The following is a 19,663-nucleotide window of genomic DNA, read 5'->3' on the forward strand; positions in this document are numbered from 1 at the left end:
ATTTTGGAAAGTTAGTCACTAGCCGTTAGTGATTAAAGATGTTTTTGGGACTTATGTCAAAATGGGTTGACTTAGATGGGTCAAATTTGGTAATGACTTTAATTTTGAATTAATTGGATGATAAGCAATTTTGGTTAAGACCTAGATTGGTTTAAATGGTGTCAAATATAATTTTGGTTAAATTGTACTTGTTGGATGGGTCGGAATTACCACCCGTAGTGGTAATTGGTGAAGTCCACTTTATGTGTCTAAATGGGCGGTTTGTGGTGATAGGTGTAAACCCTTGGTTAAGGGTGTTGAAGTCGAATTCTCTCGTAGAGAATGTATGTTGATTGTTTGTATATCTATATGCGTATTATAGGTAAAAGGTTTGTTCGGTTGCTTTTGGAGGCGATTTACGTTTATGACTTGTGCGGGCAATTCGAGGTGAGTGGAATAATTATATGTGTAGGTATATAATGTATCTATTTGTTGTAGCGTGAAATGTGTAGTGTCGAGGTGCTAAGACACCATGTTTCACGTGAAGAGTGTAGCATCGAGGTGTTAAGATGCCACTCGGGTGTAGCATCGAGGTGTTAAGATGCCACCTAGGAGTGTAGTGTCGAGGTGTTAAGACACCACTCCGTAAAATAATGAGTGTTGCATCGAGGTGTTAAGATGCCACTCGGGGTGATGTGCCGAGGTGTTAAGGTGCCACCCTAGGGGTTAGTGGTGCGAGGTGTTAAGTGCCCTAACGGATGTTATGAACACCGATGGCGTTTTCGCGAGAGCCGTTCCCTTGTACTATTGGTTAACCATGGTTATTTGTGTTGTAGCGTAAGCATATTATATTTGTTCATATTATATATGCTTTTGTTATGCTAGCTTGATTATTGGAGGTTATAGCTTGTAATTGTGATGATAAGCTAATTATGTTGCTAGCATGTATGCGGTATGTGAGTAAGTGTTTGCAAGTAGGTATATTATATATGTATGTGTATAATTATTGCATTCACTAAGCCTCGGCTTACCCCTCTCGTTGTTTACCTTTTTACAGGTATTGTGTTATTGATGCTAGCTAGTTGTTAGAATAGACGTGCAGGAGCGGTTGGGCTTGATGGGGCAGCTTTCGGATAATTGGACGCGGATGGGGGTTTTGGTAGTCCCCGGGATTATGCTCTTGGTATCGGGTTGGGTTGTAGAGTTCTAATCCGTCTAAAGAGATAAATGGGTCGAAACTGCTACTTTATTTGTAAAACGGGTCATTGTGAGCCCGGGGTTGTAAAACTTGTTTTTATGGTGGCAATATCTTAGTTTTACTTAATATGTCATATTGTGAAAATGGTTTCGTTGAAAAAGTGTCGGGGAACGAGTTTTTCGCTCGCGTGTAAACAAAAACTGATCAGTACTTTTTAGTTCATTGGGACGCCGTCCCAAATCCTTTGACGCCGTCCCAGTTGTAAAGGCTGGACGCCGTCCCGATTTCTGGACGCCGTCCAGATGGGCAGTCACAGAAATTTTTTTTTTTTTGTGTCGTGTTTTTGGTAAATCAATGATGGGTTGTTACAAGCTAACGTGTTCCACCACGTTAGCGCGCCGTCAGATAGCGTGCAAGATGCAAACTTGGTCTTATTGTCCTCCGAACAGTTGCTAACTCGGAATACTGATTCAAGTTTCTCGAACCATCTGGTGAGACCAACCGGTCCCTCGGTGCCGCTTAAGTTATGCGGTTTGCAGCTCTGAAATTCCTTGTATGTACACCCATTTCGAACGGGTGGAATAACCGGTGGTGGTGGCGGTGGAGCTTCAAGATTTCTTTCTGCTAGGGCTGCAGCGACCCGTTCGTTGATCATGTCCTCAATCTGGGCGGCGGTAGGTGTGGATCTTCCGTTAGCCATGGTATTCTAAACAAAAATTTTGACTCAAGTCAAAATCCAGTATGCAAGTAGTAATAATACAGTATATAGCAACCAACATGGAATCAATACAACACATGTTATTAAATGATGCATCTAGGTACAAATACCACATAATCATCGTACAGCAATGTAAATAGAACATCGTGCAAGAATTAAATAACGCAAAGTTCCATTCATTAATAATAATAAGTTTCATACATCTGAATAAGTTCGTACAATACATATGAAATACATGAAACTATAACTAGATTACATCATGAAATCTAAATAAAAAGTCCTACGGTGAAGGCGGATGAACTGCTCCTCGAGCCAACTGCTCCTCGAGCCAACTGCTCCTCGAGCTCAATGACTTGAGCTCGGAGAGTCTCAACCTCCCTCATCAGTTCCTCGTTAGAGGGAGCTGGTGGGGCAGGCGGTGCAGGTGGGGCGGGTGGTGCGGGTGGTGCTGATGTAGATGGTCCGGCTCCGGATGTAGACGGTACGTCCCTAGATGTAAGTGGTCCGTATCTAAATCTAGGTGGTACGGTTCCAGGAATAGTCAATACGTAACGGGGAACCTTACGTATCTGTGGGTCGGCAGGGTATGGCACAACTCGTTTACGAGCAGTAACCCTACGACGATGGCCAAAAGCGTCAGTAAAAGCACGACCTCCATTCACCCCTGGAATGACGGTGCCGTCGAAATGGTACTGCTTCCTCGGCGGGGTGGAGGGTGCCTGAATAGGTCTATCAGCAGGGTCCTCATCATCGCTGGAGTCGTCTGATGATGAAGAATCGGCGGATGATGAGTCATCCGAATCGTGTGGTGGTGACACTGGTGGCTGAGCTGGTACTCCGAAGCGTCCGAAGGCGGCCAACATCTGTCTGTGTCTGCCTGGAGGAATCACGACTAAAAGTCCGTCGGGAGTGCGTCGGGAGTGCGTCGGCAAGGCGTGCGCATGTGGTTACGAAACGGCCCTTCCCCGAACTCCGCGGGGATCTCAATACCACCAATGCGGGGCTGTGACCTCGAGGGTCCGGGAGCAGACACTGGGGCAGGTGCACTAGTACCAGCTCCGGAAGTAAAAGCGCCGGGATCACTAGTGGGTGTCGGGGCCGGTGTATCGGCAGTAGCAGCAGCAGGTGTAGCAGTAGGTAGGGCGACGGGGTCTGAGTCTGTACTGCCCGAAATGCCAGCAGGTGGAACATCCGACATCTGAACAAGGAAAAATAAATTTTCCATGTCAGTATGTCATAAAGCAAGCAAATAATAGGCCAACAGTTTAAATCATGTATAACGGTAACTAGCATGGTAATAACAGTAATTCGTATGAAAGTAGCATGCAATCGAAAGCAAGTAGCATCATGCAGTAGTGAAATCATGTAGTAGCATACGGCATATAGCGGAAAAAGTAAGCAGTAACATGCAGTAAATTCAGCGGAAACAAGTAAACTAGCAAGTTGTAGATTAGTCCTATTAGTGAATCCTACTCGGGTCAGTCTTAGACTCACTAATGCAACCTAATTCCCTACAACCAATGCTCTGATACCAAATGTGACGCCCCGTACTAAATCATCATGTACGAACCATCAACAACAGGATCATTACAAGGTTAAGTACTATATGCGTTTTCAAAACAGAGTTTGCATTCATAATTAAAAGTGATGTCAAACCAACATCGAAAGTTTTACATTCCAAAAGCATGCTTCACTAAGTAGAAGAAAATAATAAGTGTACGTGACCCCAAATGGTCGTTACAAGTCATAATTCAAAAGTACGAATGTTTGAATGCAAAATAAAGTAGTTCATGCGATGACAACTCTAAGCAGCGGGTGTCTACAGCACGACTAGTACACAGCGGAAGCTAACCTCAAGCACCTGAGAAAAACATGCTTAAAAACGTCAACACAAAGGTTGGTGAGCTACAGTTTAAGTATAACAGTATGTAAGGTAGGCCACGAGATTTCAGTGCTACGAAGAGCGTTTCAAAACAGTATGATAAAGTATATGTTAACCGTGGGCACTTGGTAACTAACTTAATGTTTATACCCCCTGAAAGTACACTTGGCAAGTGCGTATGTCTACAAAGTATTAAACACTCGTTAAATGCTAGCGCGACTAGCCCGAGCGGGGATGTCAAATCCTATGGATCCATATCTAAGATTCGCGTTCATCGGTTCAAAAACCAATGACTAAACGTTACCGAGCTAAAGCGAATGTTTCTGCCGTTATATAACCCACACATATATAAGTTTAAGTACTCGTGCCTAGTATGTAAAACGTAAAATGCGCATGTATTCTCAGTTCCCAAAATAAGTTAAAGTAAAAAGGGAATGCTATAACTCACAATGATAATGTAGTCGAAAAGTCGGTTCGGAAAAAGGTGTGCAAGTAATCGGTCCGAAGGTCCTCAACCTAAGTCAAATAGTACTAAGTCAGTAAATAGTCTTAATAGGTTTAAAAGTATGTAATTAAGGTCTTAAGGGTCATCATCATTCATCATTAAACAAAAGGCGTAAGGTAGGTTTCGTTTATGAAAGTAGTTTAAAACAAAGTCTGATTCAGTCAGTCACCACGGCCTCTACCCTTACTGAATTAAGGTGAGACCAGTGGCCATGGCTCCGTCTATGAGTCCATTAAGTGTGGTAAAATTTACAGAAGCAAACTTGTCTTGGTTTGACCGTGGCGACGGTCTAAGTGCGAGTAGGTCAGAAATTTTTGCACAACGTTAAAGGACATAGTAACGATCGGAGGGCCATAAATCCTAAACCGTAACTCGGATTAAGACGAGTCCTATATGAAAAGTTATCTACTCAAAAAGTTCTATCTAAAAATCAAGGTTAGAACAACCCAGGACTACTGGTCTGTTCCAGAAGCATCAGGTCAGTAGGTTTTGGACAGAAACAGTGAGTTTAAAAGGGTTCCGGTGGTCTTGGTGCTTGATGTTCATCATGGTTCTCATCCTTGATGCATATAGCTTCAAGTGTACAACTCATGGATGTGGTTAAATCATCTTAACCAAGTCTTGACCATCATAACACTAGTGCAAGTCTAAGACATGAAGCACAACTCACTTAAGAGTTGCATGTAGTTTGATGAACCAAAGTTACATCAAAGTCTTAGGTTTGACACTTACATGAACTATAAACTTGAAAGTTAACTAACTAATCAAGATCATAAGTAGTAGAACATAGTTCTTAGTTTGATCTTGAAGATCCAAGACTCAAAAGTCTTGATCCAAAGTTATATTTAAAGAAAACTTATTTGTGTGTTCTTGAACTTTCAAAGTTAACTTAATTTGTTCAAGAGATATGAGATCAAGACTAACTTGTAGTACTTGACCATATAACTAACTACATGAAATTAAAGTGCATAAATTGAAGAAGTAAACTTAAATAAACAAGAAAAAGATTCATGGTTGTTCATACTTTTTAAAGATTCAACCAAAGTTGATCTTTAAGTAAAGTAAACTTTAAGTTTACTTCCATGACTTACAAGTATGATTTTATAAAACCATGAACTTAAATCTTTTGATGCAACATATGTAGAACATAAACTAGTAAGCTTAGTTCTTGTTTGTTCTTGAAAACACAAGATATTATGAAGAATTCAAACTAGTAAGTTTGATTCTTGAAAGCTAGTAATTAAGTAACAAGAAACTACAAAGTAAGTAACAACAACATGATTTAAATAACTAGTAATCAAAGACAAGTAACATTTAAATAAAAGAATGATGATGATGAAGATGTAGATTTCGGTTTTTAGAAGTAAAAAGGAGAGAAAAGTTATCTTGCTACTTACTAGATTTGAGAGAAAAGCAAGAGAGAAAAGAGAGTAAACTTGGAAGTATTTTTGTGTGTGTGTTTGAGAGAGTAACAAGTGATGAAGTAGTAAAGTAAAAATGAAATCAAAACCTCCATATGGTGGCCCTAAGGCCACGGTTTCTGCAGCAAGGTGGGAGGGGGGAGTTGCTCTTTGGTTATTAGCATGAAAAGTTTACAAAAGTTGGGTAAAATGGGTGTTCACGTGGGGATAATGAGCAACTAGATTCTATATCTCTTAACTAGCTAGTTCCATGTTCTAAATGATACTTACACTTGAAAGAGTGGGCTAAAGGGTCCATTAATAATGTAGGGTGGGCTTGGAAGTCCAATAACATGAGTCCATTACACTAACAAAGTCCAAGTTCAAATAAATCACAAGTTAAACCAATTAAAGCCCAAGTAACTAACTAATAGCCTTAGTTAATTAAAATGATTAATAAAACTAATCATGAATGTAAATAATATCTAAAAATATTATTCGTGAAAGTTTCGGGTGTCACAAAGACGTTTCGGGCACTTAAAAGTCAAGTACGGGCAATCATGGTAACATGTAAATGTAATAACATACATTCGTTTAATCACACGTATTAATAATAACAATTATTAATAAATAAACGTTGGAAATTCCAGGGTCGTTACACAATGTTTGTAAAATGTATCATATAGAGGTCAAGTACCTCGCGATGTAATCAACTATTGTGAATCGTTTATAATCGATATGAACTGGTCCTTTCAGGGATACGCTACCCAATCCTAATCAATCCAAAAACACGTCTTCTAAAGCACCCTACGCGAGTCCACTAGTTCCCACGCTTACCCGAGCCACCGCCTCCATGCAAATCTATAAAAAAATGTAAACAACGATAGGGTAAGCTAACCCTTAGTGAGTGAGAATATACTACATACATATATATATGCATAAAATGGATACGCCACATGAATAATCAAATTACACATACTGGAGCATCCAAGCATAAAGGCAAGCTAATCTAAGCATACCGTACGTTCACTATACAACAAGCTAAACAACATCAACAATATAAGTACACCAACAACGACACGTACAACTCCAATAAGCTACAACCTGTGGGTTAGCTACATCACAACAATACATCAATATATAGTAAAGCGTAAACCGCCCAAGGTTAACCCCTTAACCCAATACCAAGAGTCAAGTACCAACTACCAAAATACCAACATGAAGATTGGCCGAACTACACGAGCCTTAGTAAATCCGCACCACATGAGACTACTATCTTCATTACCACCACAACATCGAGGTTGGCCGAAACTACAAGAGCCTTAGTGAATCCGCACCACACGTGATCACTACCTCAATAAGATGACCGAACTACACGCGTCATCGTGAATCCGCATCCACAAGTGGCTCACTTCACACATCAAACCCACGTCATCGGGGTTACACAACCGCATCTCAAATACCAAATCTCACGCCATCGGGATTATCCACATCACAAGACCATGTGATATCGTACACACAAAATGTGCACCTCTCCAAAAGGTGGTCAACCAAAATGCACAACCGTGCCAATTGGACCTATACACAAGTCCATCAAATCCACCTACATGTGAAGTGAGCTCTATAGCCGAGAATCACTTCACTCGACCCGCACCCATCCTACACATACATATGCACATAGGATATTAACACTCACCTTGTCGCCTTGACGAATGCCACCGAATAATCCGCAACTCGCCGATGGAATGTACCTATTCCATTATCACAAATACAACAACACAATTAGGGTGGATTTACAAATCAACCCAAATTGACAACTAGTGCAATTCCGACCCAAATGCACTTCCAAGCACAAACCGCGTCCAAACTAACCAATAATCACTAACACTAGTGAGAATGGCCCTAATATGCCAATTAAACGCAAACACAAGTGTTAAACACTTATCATTCACAAAATCGCCCATTAACCCTAATTTTGACCCAAAAGAAGTCAACATCCCACCATTAACAAGTTTTCACACCAAAACATATTTAATTCGGGTTTACACTTCAACTTAATCCATTTTAAGTTTATAAACCTTATTAAATCGACAATTACGTCATAATCATCACCAAACCCTAATTTTGACTCTATTCAAAATTAGTCAACCAATCGAACCCAAAAGGCTTCAAACACCTCAAAAATCACTAAATACTAGTGATTACACCCATTTGAAAGTCTTACAAGCATAAACTTGCACACCAAACTCAAAACCCGCCAACATCAACAATAAACCTGAATCTTGGTGTTAATCTTCAATTAACAACTAATGGGGTTTCATCTATGAACATACATTCAAAAGCCCCAAATTTAGATGATGAACATGAAAACAAAATTCAGAGTTAGAGCTTACCGCTAGTATCACCTTGTAGCTAAGAACGAGGAGAACAAATTTGTCTCTTACGCTTTCGATCAAAACCCGCTTCTTCCTTTCCAAAAATCCCTGTGAATCAAATGGGGTTTTGAAGTTTGAGAGGAAAATAGAAAGAAAAGGAAAAGGAAAATAAGAAAATGAGATGAGTGGATGAGATTTAAGATCCCAATCTGGCACATACGCGAAATGATCAAAATGCCCTTGAATATCTTTTAAAATTACAATTTAATTTAAAACAACTTATTTCCATGTGAACTTCCAGGTGACACTACACTTCCAGGTGAACTTCCAGGTGAACTACCAAATGACACTAAATTTCCAGGTGACACCACTTCCAGCCCATGTCCATACTCATACACGTATACATTCTTATGTGTGTGTGTGTGTGTGTGTGTGTGTGTGTGTGTGTATATATATATATATATATATATATATATATATATATATATATATATATATATATATATATATATATATATATATATATATATATATATATATATATATATCGTATACATCAACTACAACTTTAAATCATTTAAACACATATACGATCAAGTATAAACGTTCTTAAGGTCAATTACGTACCTTAAATTACGTATGGGAAAATCGGGATGTTACAAGTACTAAATTCTATAGATTATTCGGGCATAAAGAATCCAGTGAGATTGAGAGTGGTAAAAAATCACATGCTTTCTCATTGGCTTTTCCCGTAGTCAAGGATGCCGAAGAACGAGAGGTTATTCCAGTTAAGGTTAATAGAACATTATCGATAGAGGATTGACGATTTTACTCTAATTTCCCTTCTAATAATTCCTTCCAATAAAGAAAGGTTGCACTTTCTTACTCCATTCATTTCTCTTCATTTCATATCATTTCTTTAATGGAAAAACTCAGAACTAAAACGAACTTTTAACGGTTGAATAAAAACAGAAAAATATCATTATGTTATGTTTTAGGTTTTTTTAGGTCTTCACCAATTAAGTCGAGGGTAGCCTCCACTTGACTTTTTATGCCCAAAAATTAAGCAATCTCTCAAATAGGTAGCATACAATAAAGAATAAAGGGTTAAAGCCAAAAATAGGCTACAAACTTACACAAATGTATCGATGTCGCCCACAAACTCATTTTCGTCCTACTGTCGCCTACAAACTTATAAAAAATGTGCTAATATAAACAAAATACTTTTTTTAACCGTCAACCAAAATGGTTGATACGTGGCTTCTAAGTAGTCATGACACGTCGGTGATACATCGGAACAGAACTGAAAGTATATGGGCGACATCGGAACACAACTGAAAGTATATGGGCGACATCGGGACATATAAAATGAATAAAAAAAGTTAAATAATTAACTTTACCGGTTCAGCAGGTAACCGGTAACAAAATGTTAACTTCAGCACATTTTTTATAAGTTTGTAGGCGACAGTAAGACGGAAATGAGTTTGTGGGCGACATCGGTACATTTGTGTAAGTTTATAGCCTATTTTTTACTTTAACCGTACAATAAATAAAACAGAAACAACAACAAACACCAACTGAATAACTACTATAAAAGTTAAATTGGAATACCGGAAAATATCGAACAAAACGTCAATACAACCTTTGGTTGTTATATAGATATAGAATAAAATAGAAAACAACCCAAATCAAATCTACGTACAGCGGTACAGGTAATCATTGAACATGGCTAGCCCTTGACAAATTTATCATGGACCTAACTAGTGACTAAGCCAAGGTCTGAGTCCGGGTCATGCACATATTCCGAAACAATGTTGAAAGATAGAAAACCAAACTTCTATATCACCATGTTCCAATACCTCCTATATTTCATATTAGAACATTCAATTCAATGAAAAAAACGTAATTAATGGATGAACCTTTGATAAAACAACCCAATATTTTTAGCAATGCTTCATTCCTCACAATTTAACGAACGTCCGAACTATATAAAGTTATAATTGATAAAGGTGGAGCTCTAGTTAACATAGAAAATGGTAGGAAGATCAAGTGAGCTCCAAAGAGACAACTCTCCATCCACGACATCACTCGAAGTGGCAACCAAACCCATTTCAGCTGCCTCATATTCTACTAACATGTTCTTAGTGGGTTCAACGGTTGTTTGAGGATCTGTTGTTTGCATTTTGGTCTCTCTTGGTCCACATTTTCTCTTTAAACACTCGGGTATACCATGGAACGCGTAAAGAGATGCTGAGAACTTTCGTTCGTATTTCATCCTTCTCATAGCCTCACTTATTGTCAATGGCTCTTCTTCCACGTTATGGATCGACTCTAATGCTATTTCTTGAGCTAATTCAAACGCGTTGCAAGCGGATCCAATTTCATCAATAATCTTGAAATCAAACCCTCCTGCTTCTTCATCTTCTTCCATTTCACTTCCACCATTTGCATCTCCACTTAAACATGAAGGTACTATATTATTATCAGAATGATCCGCATGAATGGGTTTAGACGACTCAAAGATTGTGTTGCAATAAACATTAGTCATATCGCTAACTGGTAGGTAGTCATCCAGATCATTAAAAAACGCGTCTGAGAAATTGACCATGTCCTGTCTAAATTCCTCTGTCTGCGCCACCTCAGCATGACAACAACTGACAGCTGGCATAGGAGTAGTCTCTGTCAATGGAACTGAAACTATAGAATGGTTCCTGGCCTCAAGCCTACGAAGAAGAAGGTTGGTTACTTTAGAGGGAAAGGCAGGTGTGGTTGAAAACGGTTGAGAAGAAGGCCAGAAATTTGTGCGAGTATTTGCTCCGCGTAGTAAGCAAGCGGCTTCATCATAGGCTCGAGCCGCTTCCTCAGCCGTGTCAAAAGTGCCTAACCATAGTCTAATTTTATTTATGGTATCTTTGATTTCTGCAACCCATCTGCCAGATGGTCGTTGGCGGACCACAACAAATTTCTTTTGAGCTCTGCGGGGACCACCTAATGCTGCAGTTAGTACCTCTTCACTCACCATCCCATTTTCTTCTGAACTCTGTTCTTGATCACTAACTTGCTTTCTCTTTCTAGCCATATCTCTGTCAAATGTGTGTTTCTTGCTCCGGGAACTTAAGATAATTGAGGTAGTTTGTGATATGAATAACCTGAACCATGATTTGTCTATATATAGATGCAGAAGAAGAGTTGGTCAAATTGAAAGTTAAGGAATGGAAATGGTCAGGTTGTTTGTCACATCACTTTGTTTACTCTATTAATTGTGTCTAAAAGGTGAAATTTGGACGGTTCTTGCTGGCCTACCAAAAGCACTTAAATATTAAAGTTTCACAAATGTTTGTACTAATGAGATAGTTTAAGGGTAGTAAAGGTAGTAATATTTACACCATCACTTGCTTTTTATTAAGAATGGCACCCGAGTGATGGGCATGGACCCGCAACCTGCTCACCATGACTTTTCTTTGTCCGTTAGGGCCCGTTTTACCAGTCAACGGATAATTTTATATTAACTATAAGTATATTAATGTGTACTAAAATTTATATTGCGGGGTATACCCGCGGGTTGCTTAAATGGGTATCACGGGCTCGTGGATCCGATTTTACCTGTAGTGGGTATATTATACCCGCAACCCGTCAGGGAGGACAAACTAATACCCGACCCGTACCTGCGGGTGAACTTTTTGAATTTACCCTTCCATCACCGACATGGATACCCGCGAGTTATGGGTTTTGTCTGCCCATTGCCTTCCCCATTTTTTATAAGTACACCAAATTGTGCATCAAGAGGTTGTACTATACACAAACAATGACCAGTTTTAGGGTAGTATCAATGCAGAAGTCTTTCTCCACATGAAACGAACTAAAACTTAGACCATCAAAAGTCAACAGATGCAAGCAATAAGTGGTCTATGGACCACCACCCATTCTCGACCCGGCTTGTAACTCATACCAAAAGGTCCGGTTCTAGGGGGATTGGTCAATGGAATGGTTAGTCCCACGGTTCCTCTATAAACCACATTACTTTTTTCCAAGAGTGGTTAAACTAATGACTAGTCAACACGCAGTTAGGCGGTTACCCAATAGAGTAAAGGGTGAGAAGAGGGCAAAATTTGTTTCTACTGATAATTGGATCTAAAAGGTGATATTTGGATTATTCTCTTTGGAATGTAAGAATTTAAATATTGAAGTTCTATAAATATAAATATTCAGCTTAAAGAGCAAAGACAAAGCCAAACTGCATAAAATCTTGTAATCTGTGAAGACATGTATGTACATGTGTAAATGGAAGTATCAATCAGATTGGTACAAGCAAAAACTCACCAAAATCAGCTTTAAGCACTCCACTTATTGCTATCGTCACCATTGTTGAATAATCTAATAGTGTCACTAAAGCTAGGGGACAATATGAAGGTCAAAGCAACTACTGATGTACCGAATAATTTAATGCTGCAACAGATATAGAAACATTTAATTAAATTTATAACTATAGAAAATTCAAATAATGTATAGTATATACCAAATATGCTGTGTATAAAATAATGGTTAGGTTTGATGCTCTACTTGGTTTTATTAGATTGCTTAACAGTATGATAATAATATAAAATAAAATTTCTAACCTTTTTAGTAATATTATCTAATGACTGTATTAGTAATATATTTAATCTTATTATGTTGATATAAATATAAATTTAGAGAGAAGTTACAATTACCATCAAATGGAAGTAGTATGCTTATTAAAAAGGGACAAGAAAGGTTTAAGATGCTAATCTCTCAGATTATTTGACATTTGTTTAATCAGGCTGCCAAATGGAGTTATGGGTGGTTGATAAAATAGAATAATATTTTGGGTCACACTAATAACATCACTTAGGCGTTTAGTATTGATGTTTTTTAAATTAGAAATATATACAAATTTAAATTTAAATTTAAATTCAAAGGCCATTCTTATCCCTCCAAGTGGCATTCAATCAAGGGAAGAGTGGTTACCCATAAGCTTACTACAGTCAATCAAATATATTTTTACCGCTGCATATTAAACTTTAACGCTAATCAAGGTGCAGAAAATTGTACCAACTATGATAACAACACCAAAAATGAACTTAGAATATACTAACCTTATGAAGCTCCATAATAACCGAGTGCAATGCAAGGTATAACTTTCACTGCAGAAGGTACAAGTCAATGTAGTTTCTTCAGTCTGGATTTGATCAATGTAGACTCGCAGCTCTGGTGAAGAGATATTATTTGAATTGCTACATCGTGATGACATTAAGCCTTGGCTTTTCAAGCTTATGTAAACCTTAAAACACAAGAGTATATAATACATGCTAGCAAGACTGCATAAAAAAAACATGAATTTCTATATAACTTCAACATGAATACGCTGTTTTACATTCAACACTAGCAGAAAAAACATGAATATTTCACCACACCAACTAAAAAATTTATCAGTCTTAATGCTACGGCTACAATCAAAATAGTGTTGTATAAAAGGAAATTTACATCAGCATGAGCACACTTTTCCATCCATTCATGCGAAGGTACATCAACTAGTGGGCCAAACGCAACATCCGTTGGGCTTTTCAGCCCATCTGACAACTGCTATTAACATGATCATGCCTCAGAACCAAGAAGTGGGGCATTATGGCCATTAGTTCGTCCAGAAAACTGAACCGGCTTTAAAGCTGGATCTTTATATGCAGTAATTAGCTTCTCATGAAATTCAGTAGCCCTTGCTGGATTATTCAAGTCACTTCTGTCTTTCTTTATCATGCACTGTACAAAAAGATAATATTTTTAATAACATTTATCCAAAGATTGAAAAGTAGAGTCAAACAGAACAGAAATTGATATAAATACATCAGATTCACAACATTTTTATACACATACCTCAGCAGGATAGCCTTTGAAAACAGGTAAAAACCGCTTACGACAATAGTTGTTGAACAGAAGAGTAATAATTGGGAGTGGAATAGTTAAACTTGAAGCTAAAGGAAGCTTCTTTAAACCAAATATCCCAACAGCAATCATATGCATTAATATCAACGCAAATATTGTAGAATTATGCACAATCGGCCAAAATGTTCCTCCCGTCTCGAATTTCGGTGAATAAACATTCAGCAACTGGAAACGAAACATAATAAGTATCATATTTCATATTTATAAGTACTACCAAAAGTTAATTCAAATTTAATCAAGATTATAATCATCTAACCTGGTGACGCCAGATTATGTATGCCAAACAGTAGTATACGAGTAAAAATGGTAGAATTAAGGGTGACAAGAAGAAGTATGTAATGCCAAGGACACCAAATAAGAGCAATCTAGGGATCTCACTGGCGTAAGGGAGTTCAGGTACTTCAAACTGTTCATCAGTTTCAACGAAAAAGAGTTTGCTCATGTAACTTGAAATGAGAGGCATTAATCGAAAAAGTTCAGATGATGTATTAGTCCACCCGTTTGTCACTACGTATGTTATGAAGAATGTAGCCTGTAAAAAATTAAAAAATATGTGTCACCTTTTTGTGGAGGAGTAGAATTAGAATAGATGACTAGGTTCTATATATTATTTATTTATTTATTTTATATATTTATATTATATTTCATGCCTACTTGCTTTTGTGTGCCTCGTATATGTCTATTATTATGCATCTAAGGTTTTTTTTTTTTTTTTTTTTTTTTTTTTTTTTGCTCGTGTGGCTTTACGTATTGGCAGTACATGTTTTATTGATATACAATATACCTATATTTATTGTAGCATATTCACATTCTTTATTGCACTATATGGTTACATGTTTTTGTATTACATTATATAGCAATTAAATTATATGTACTTACATGTTACATGTGTTTATGCTAACATAGTATACTTATTTGTCCATGCTTACATAGTATACTATCTATTTTATACTGCATATTATACCTACATGCTTCATACCAACATGTTTACATGTACTTATTGTACTTACATGACTTGTTATACTTGCATATTTGACACTTATATATTTTACTTATATGTTATACTATATTATATTGTTACATGCTTTATTTATCTATAAATATCATATAGGAGTATACATTATTTATGGTAAAGTTTCTATTTTATCTACTTGTATATTTTTATTTCATATATTGGAATCCTTGGTTCTTTCCGGCCGGAGGTCCCTAGGAAGCAGCCTCTCTGCTCTACAGAATAGGGAGGGACGACATCCTCTACCTGGGGACCGATAGGTATCCGTGGGTGGAGGAATGACTTCCCTTTTACTTTAGGGTAGAGGAAAGGACTGTCTACATCTAACCTCCCCCATACTCCACTTTAGTGGAATTGGAACAACAACAATACCCAATTCCACTAAAGTGGAATTGGGTATTGTTGTTGTTGTGTGTCACCTTTTTAATAGAGACCTCAGCTTCTAATTTATGAAAACAAATTGCTCTCGTCAACTTGTAAGTTATAACGTGACACCTATGCCTGGAAAACGGGTTGGGTTGGGTCGAGACTCAAATGGGTTTGGGTCAAGACCCAAATGTGTTTGGGTCAAAACGGGACATGGGTCGAACGGGTCTCAAAATTTAAACGTGTTGAACGGGTCCGGTCCAAACAAGTTGGGTCGGGTTGGGTTGAGACCCATTTTTGTTATAAAAGTTTTCCTTAAAAATAAATTTTGATTTAAAAAAAAAATTAAATTTTTTTTGAAATGTATATTTTTCCATTTTTTATTTTTTAAAAAAATTTTACTTTAAAAAAATTAATAACAGTTTTTTGTTTTTATTATTTTTTTTTACTTAATTTTTTTTTTATTATTTTAGTTTTCTTAATTTTTTTTGTATAATGGGTTGGAAATGGGTATCAACGGGTCTAGATAGGGGTCTAGATGGACCTTCTAACATATTAAATGACTAAAGATGGGTTTCCTTTTGCTTTCTCGAGACCCAATGGACCCAAATGATTGACCCAGTGGACCCAATTTTTTGTTGTATGGGTCTTGATTGCCGGACACCAAAATATTCTATATATGAAAAAAACATACTTACCTGTCCTGGAACAGCAAGAGCTAATATATTTGGTATCTCCTTAGGCTCAAGAAAGATATTAAGCCGATATAAAACTGACCCAGATAAAGCATTTGCAAAGAATATGTTCCATATGGTAAACCAAAGCATCTTGTTACATGCACTTTTCACTATCTGACTGTGTGCAACATAACCTTGAATAGAAGATAACATTATCATGACAGGTGGCACAAGTTGTAAGAACATTTTAAGAATCAGACTAGGTAGATAACCAGTGATGACCTGGCTTACAAACGCTCTGCAACTCAAAATATCATGTGTTAGAACAAGTGTAACACATATGAATAGTCATAGTAATAAGCTAACAGAAAACTGATTACTGAACTCACATATTCAATACACCTTTTAAAAAAGGGAACCAAGTCTCTAATTGTTCCAAATGGGTAAGACTTTGTACTATGATAACCGGTATAAAGAACAGAATCGTAAGAAAAGCACATGCAACAACCACAACGACATTTCCAATCCATCTACTTATAAAAGATGCAGAAAAGAAAGGCCAGTATATGTCTCGTGGCTCCGGGGCCCGCTCAGTAAGCCACTCTGTAGGGTTTTCTCCTTGTTGGATGTTTAAAGCTATTGCAGCACCAAGACGGGTCTTGAAAGATACAAAAGCAGCAGCAACTTCCTATTAAAAATGCAGTATTAAATAATAGTGTATGCCAGCTGTCAGTTCAATAAGCATAGCCTACAACAAACATAAGGTACGCACATATAATAATACACTTACCTTCCCACTAAGTAATGATTGCTGCGTCTTTATATTATCTTCTAAATCTTCTAACTTCTTTTCGTAATACTCCACGAGATCAACTTTGGGCCCAAAAAACCCAAAACATCCTACACGCCCAAACCTTTGAGAAGTATCCCGTGTCGATTTCAGAAGAGCAATTTTTCTAGACAGCTTCTCAGCATCACTCTATAATGACGTTTAAAAATACATTTGAATCCGAAGAGGAATGAGACTAACCAATATAATGGCGGCGTTTTTGAGTAACATAAATCACAAAACGGCTTGCTTCAAACATATAGTGATAATACATCTAATGTTGTTGAGGTTTGATGCTATGTGATTTTGGAGGTCAAATTATTTACTTAACGTGCCTATAGGAATTTCAGAATCTAAATATTTAGGACATGATAGTGGCAAATGATTATATGCCAGAAACATTACATTCCACTTAATGATATGTTTTTATACAGCTCTTAATTCAACAAGTAAAATTGTTTTTTCTTTGTCACTTACTCTGAAAAATGGTCTGTTTGTAGGAGACATAGAAACAGAGATCCCTTCTCAAACAGAGGCATATGGAAAGAGCACTTAATATATACTCTGAGAAAGTGCACTTACAATTAGCTTCTGAATATTTGTTGTGTGATGCACCATGTAATGCGACAGATATAACGAAGGATAATACTCTGAGAAAAATTTCTCAACACTTTCACTTAAACTTTCTGTTGACGACTTTAGAATACCTCGAACCAATACAGTAAATTGATCTGGCTCGGGCTCAGATGAGTAATAGTATGCAAGCCTTTTTAATGAGATATAACGATACTCCTGCAAAAAGTTACTTCCTCAATAATTCATTCATTATAAAACGCAAAGATTTAATATTCTTGGTAAAAAGACAAACTCTTACAATAAAAAGAAGATAGCTAACAAATGCAGTGAAGGCATATACCGCACCAAAGTGAACCCATAACCTTCAGCAACCATAAAAATATGCAATCAACTTGACAAAAATAAAAGTGAGATAGTAATTATTATTATTAACATCAACAATAATACTAAGAAGAATGGATAATAAACAATCACTTTTTCGATCCATCATTGACATTTGAAATACTGAATGATTCCAAAGATATGTTTGTGAAGTCCGAAAAATCAATAACTATTTGACTTCCCATATAATTGAGTGGCAGAAGAACACAGAGGCCAACTACTGCAGCAAAAGCAACTACTCTCAAACTGCAACAAAAAAAAAAGAACATACTTATATAAGATAACACCACTTTTTCCTTGAGCATATTTACATGGAATGTTTTAATGTGTATGATATGATTAAAAAACATATCACATGTTATACAGTTTGATAATCAGTAACCTGAAGATAATAATTCGCATAAACACAACACCATCCAAACCAGCACGAGCGAGGAGGTGTTCTTCAGAAGGATGCCATGACTGGTTGACCCAACTAGTAGAAGGAAGTAATCTTTCCAAATTGAAATTATTTCTTTGTTCAAGTTTTCCTTCAGCAACCAAACGTGGAGCATAAACATCGGCATTACTAGGTTGTTTTCTCAATATGGAGTATAGAGTGAAGTATATTAAACATAAGCCAAGATTTATTCCAACAGAGGTTAAGAGAGCAGAAAGGAGCATCCTTAAAAAAAAAAAACAAGATTTATCCTTCACCAAACTGTATGCGGTTCTTAGGTCGAAGAAATATCTGATACATGATAAAAATATTGATGATCAGTCTCTAAAATATGAATGGAAGTTTTGAAAATTAAACAACTGGTTATGTACTGTTTATCCACTTAACTTGGCTGTTTACAGTTTATCCTTATTAGGAACCGGTGACTGTTATAAGGCTGAGAATAACATGTTAACATAGAATTCTTGCTCTAAAATATAAACGAAAAGTGAATTGTAAATCAATTGACAATCAAAACTATAACCAAGGTCTCTAGCAAGATACTTATATCAGATAGATACATATGTATCCCTATCATTAAACTGTAAAAACTCTGCCTAGCAGTTATGAATCTGTAGAAAAATATATTAAGGGTAATATTCTCTCAATACACCTCCATATATCTATTCAAGCAAAAATATAAATAGTTTCTATGATATCAAACTGATGAACTGTAACATACAATATATGCATATACAAGTACGTTAAAAATATGTAAAACTTCAAGGAGCACTTTCTAGCTAAGTTCACTCATCCAGCCTACTGTAACAAGTGAGGAATTTAACTTAAACCCTAAACAATAACCAAACACTAAATACACTTAATACATGTGCAAATTGATGATAACTATATATAAAATTTCAAAGTTATAAAAGCAGTAACACTACGGCCAGTAACAATATGAATTGAAATAATAGCAATCAGATCAAATAATGCAATAGCGATTACATAACTGAATATTTTCAAAGAGGATGAAATTATTACCTGAATCGATGATAATTTTCCGGCGATTGATACGGACTGAGAAATGAAGATACGAATCTCAAGCTGAATTCGACTTAATTGTTTGTCGTCAGAAATCAATCAGGAAATAATTTAACCGACCTTAAATTACGTGCCAGATTTGGAAAGGCTCCGTTAACTCAACGTTTAATGCCGTCAATGTGCTTACGTAAATTCAAGGTTGCAAAATTAGCTATTCGGGAATTAATCGGTCGAGATTTTAGAAGGATTAATTCGCGATTCGAGGATTAATCGGGGATTACTCGAAGAGTACTGTATACATTTAAATATTAAATTTTAAAAATTATATATGTAAATATAGAAAAA

At 36.8% G+C, this 19,663-nt stretch overlaps 2 protein-coding genes across 2 annotated transcripts; both read right to left on the bottom strand.

Moving 5' to 3' along the window:
- Window positions 1-10,048: 10,048 nt before the first annotated feature.
- Window positions 10,049-11,136, bottom strand: LOC139888857 (ethylene-responsive transcription factor ERN1-like). The gene has a single exon (XM_071871840.1). It carries the CDS (start codon window positions 11,134-11,136, stop codon window positions 10,075-10,077), a length of 1,062 nt encoding a protein of 353 aa, XP_071727941.1. The 3' UTR covers window positions 10,049-10,074.
- Window positions 11,137-13,398: 2,262 nt separating this feature from the next.
- Window positions 13,399-19,446, bottom strand: LOC139891916 (CSC1-like protein HYP1). The gene is made up of 11 exons (XM_071874947.1): window positions 19,319-19,446; window positions 18,239-18,586; window positions 17,950-18,102; window positions 17,774-17,837; window positions 17,482-17,691; window positions 16,861-17,049; window positions 16,460-16,758; window positions 16,092-16,368; window positions 14,272-14,547; window positions 13,947-14,180; window positions 13,399-13,832 (listed from the first exon to the last, which is right to left on the bottom strand). The coding sequence occupies exons 2-11, from the start codon at window positions 18,517-18,519 to the stop codon at window positions 13,671-13,673; spliced, it is 2,145 nt and encodes a 714-aa protein (XP_071731048.1). The 5' UTR covers window positions 18,520-18,586; window positions 19,319-19,446; the 3' UTR covers window positions 13,399-13,670.
- Window positions 19,447-19,663: the final 217 nt, after the last annotated feature.

This window comes from Rutidosis leptorrhynchoides, chromosome 2, assembly GCF_046630445.1.
Source record: "Rutidosis leptorrhynchoides isolate AG116_Rl617_1_P2 chromosome 2, CSIRO_AGI_Rlap_v1, whole genome shotgun sequence".
Taxonomy (NCBI): domain Eukaryota; kingdom Viridiplantae; phylum Streptophyta; class Magnoliopsida; order Asterales; family Asteraceae; genus Rutidosis; species Rutidosis leptorrhynchoides.

Coding starts and splice junctions, on each gene's coding strand:
- LOC139888857 (XM_071871840.1), bottom strand. CDS start 11,136: ATGGCTAGAAAGAGAAAGCAAGTTAGTGATCAAGAACAGAGTTCAGAA.
- LOC139891916 (XM_071874947.1), bottom strand. CDS start 18,519: ATGCTCCTTTCTGCTCTCTTAACCTCTGTTGGAATAAATCTTGGCTTA. Junction 16,759..16,860: donor AATCATTACTTAGTGGGAAG/GTAAGTGTATTA, acceptor CATTTTTAATAG/GAAGTTGCTGCTGCTTTTGT. Junction 13,833..13,946: donor TCAAAGGCTATCCTGCTGAG/GTATGTGTATAA, acceptor CTTTTTGTACAG/TGCATGATAAAGAAAGACAG.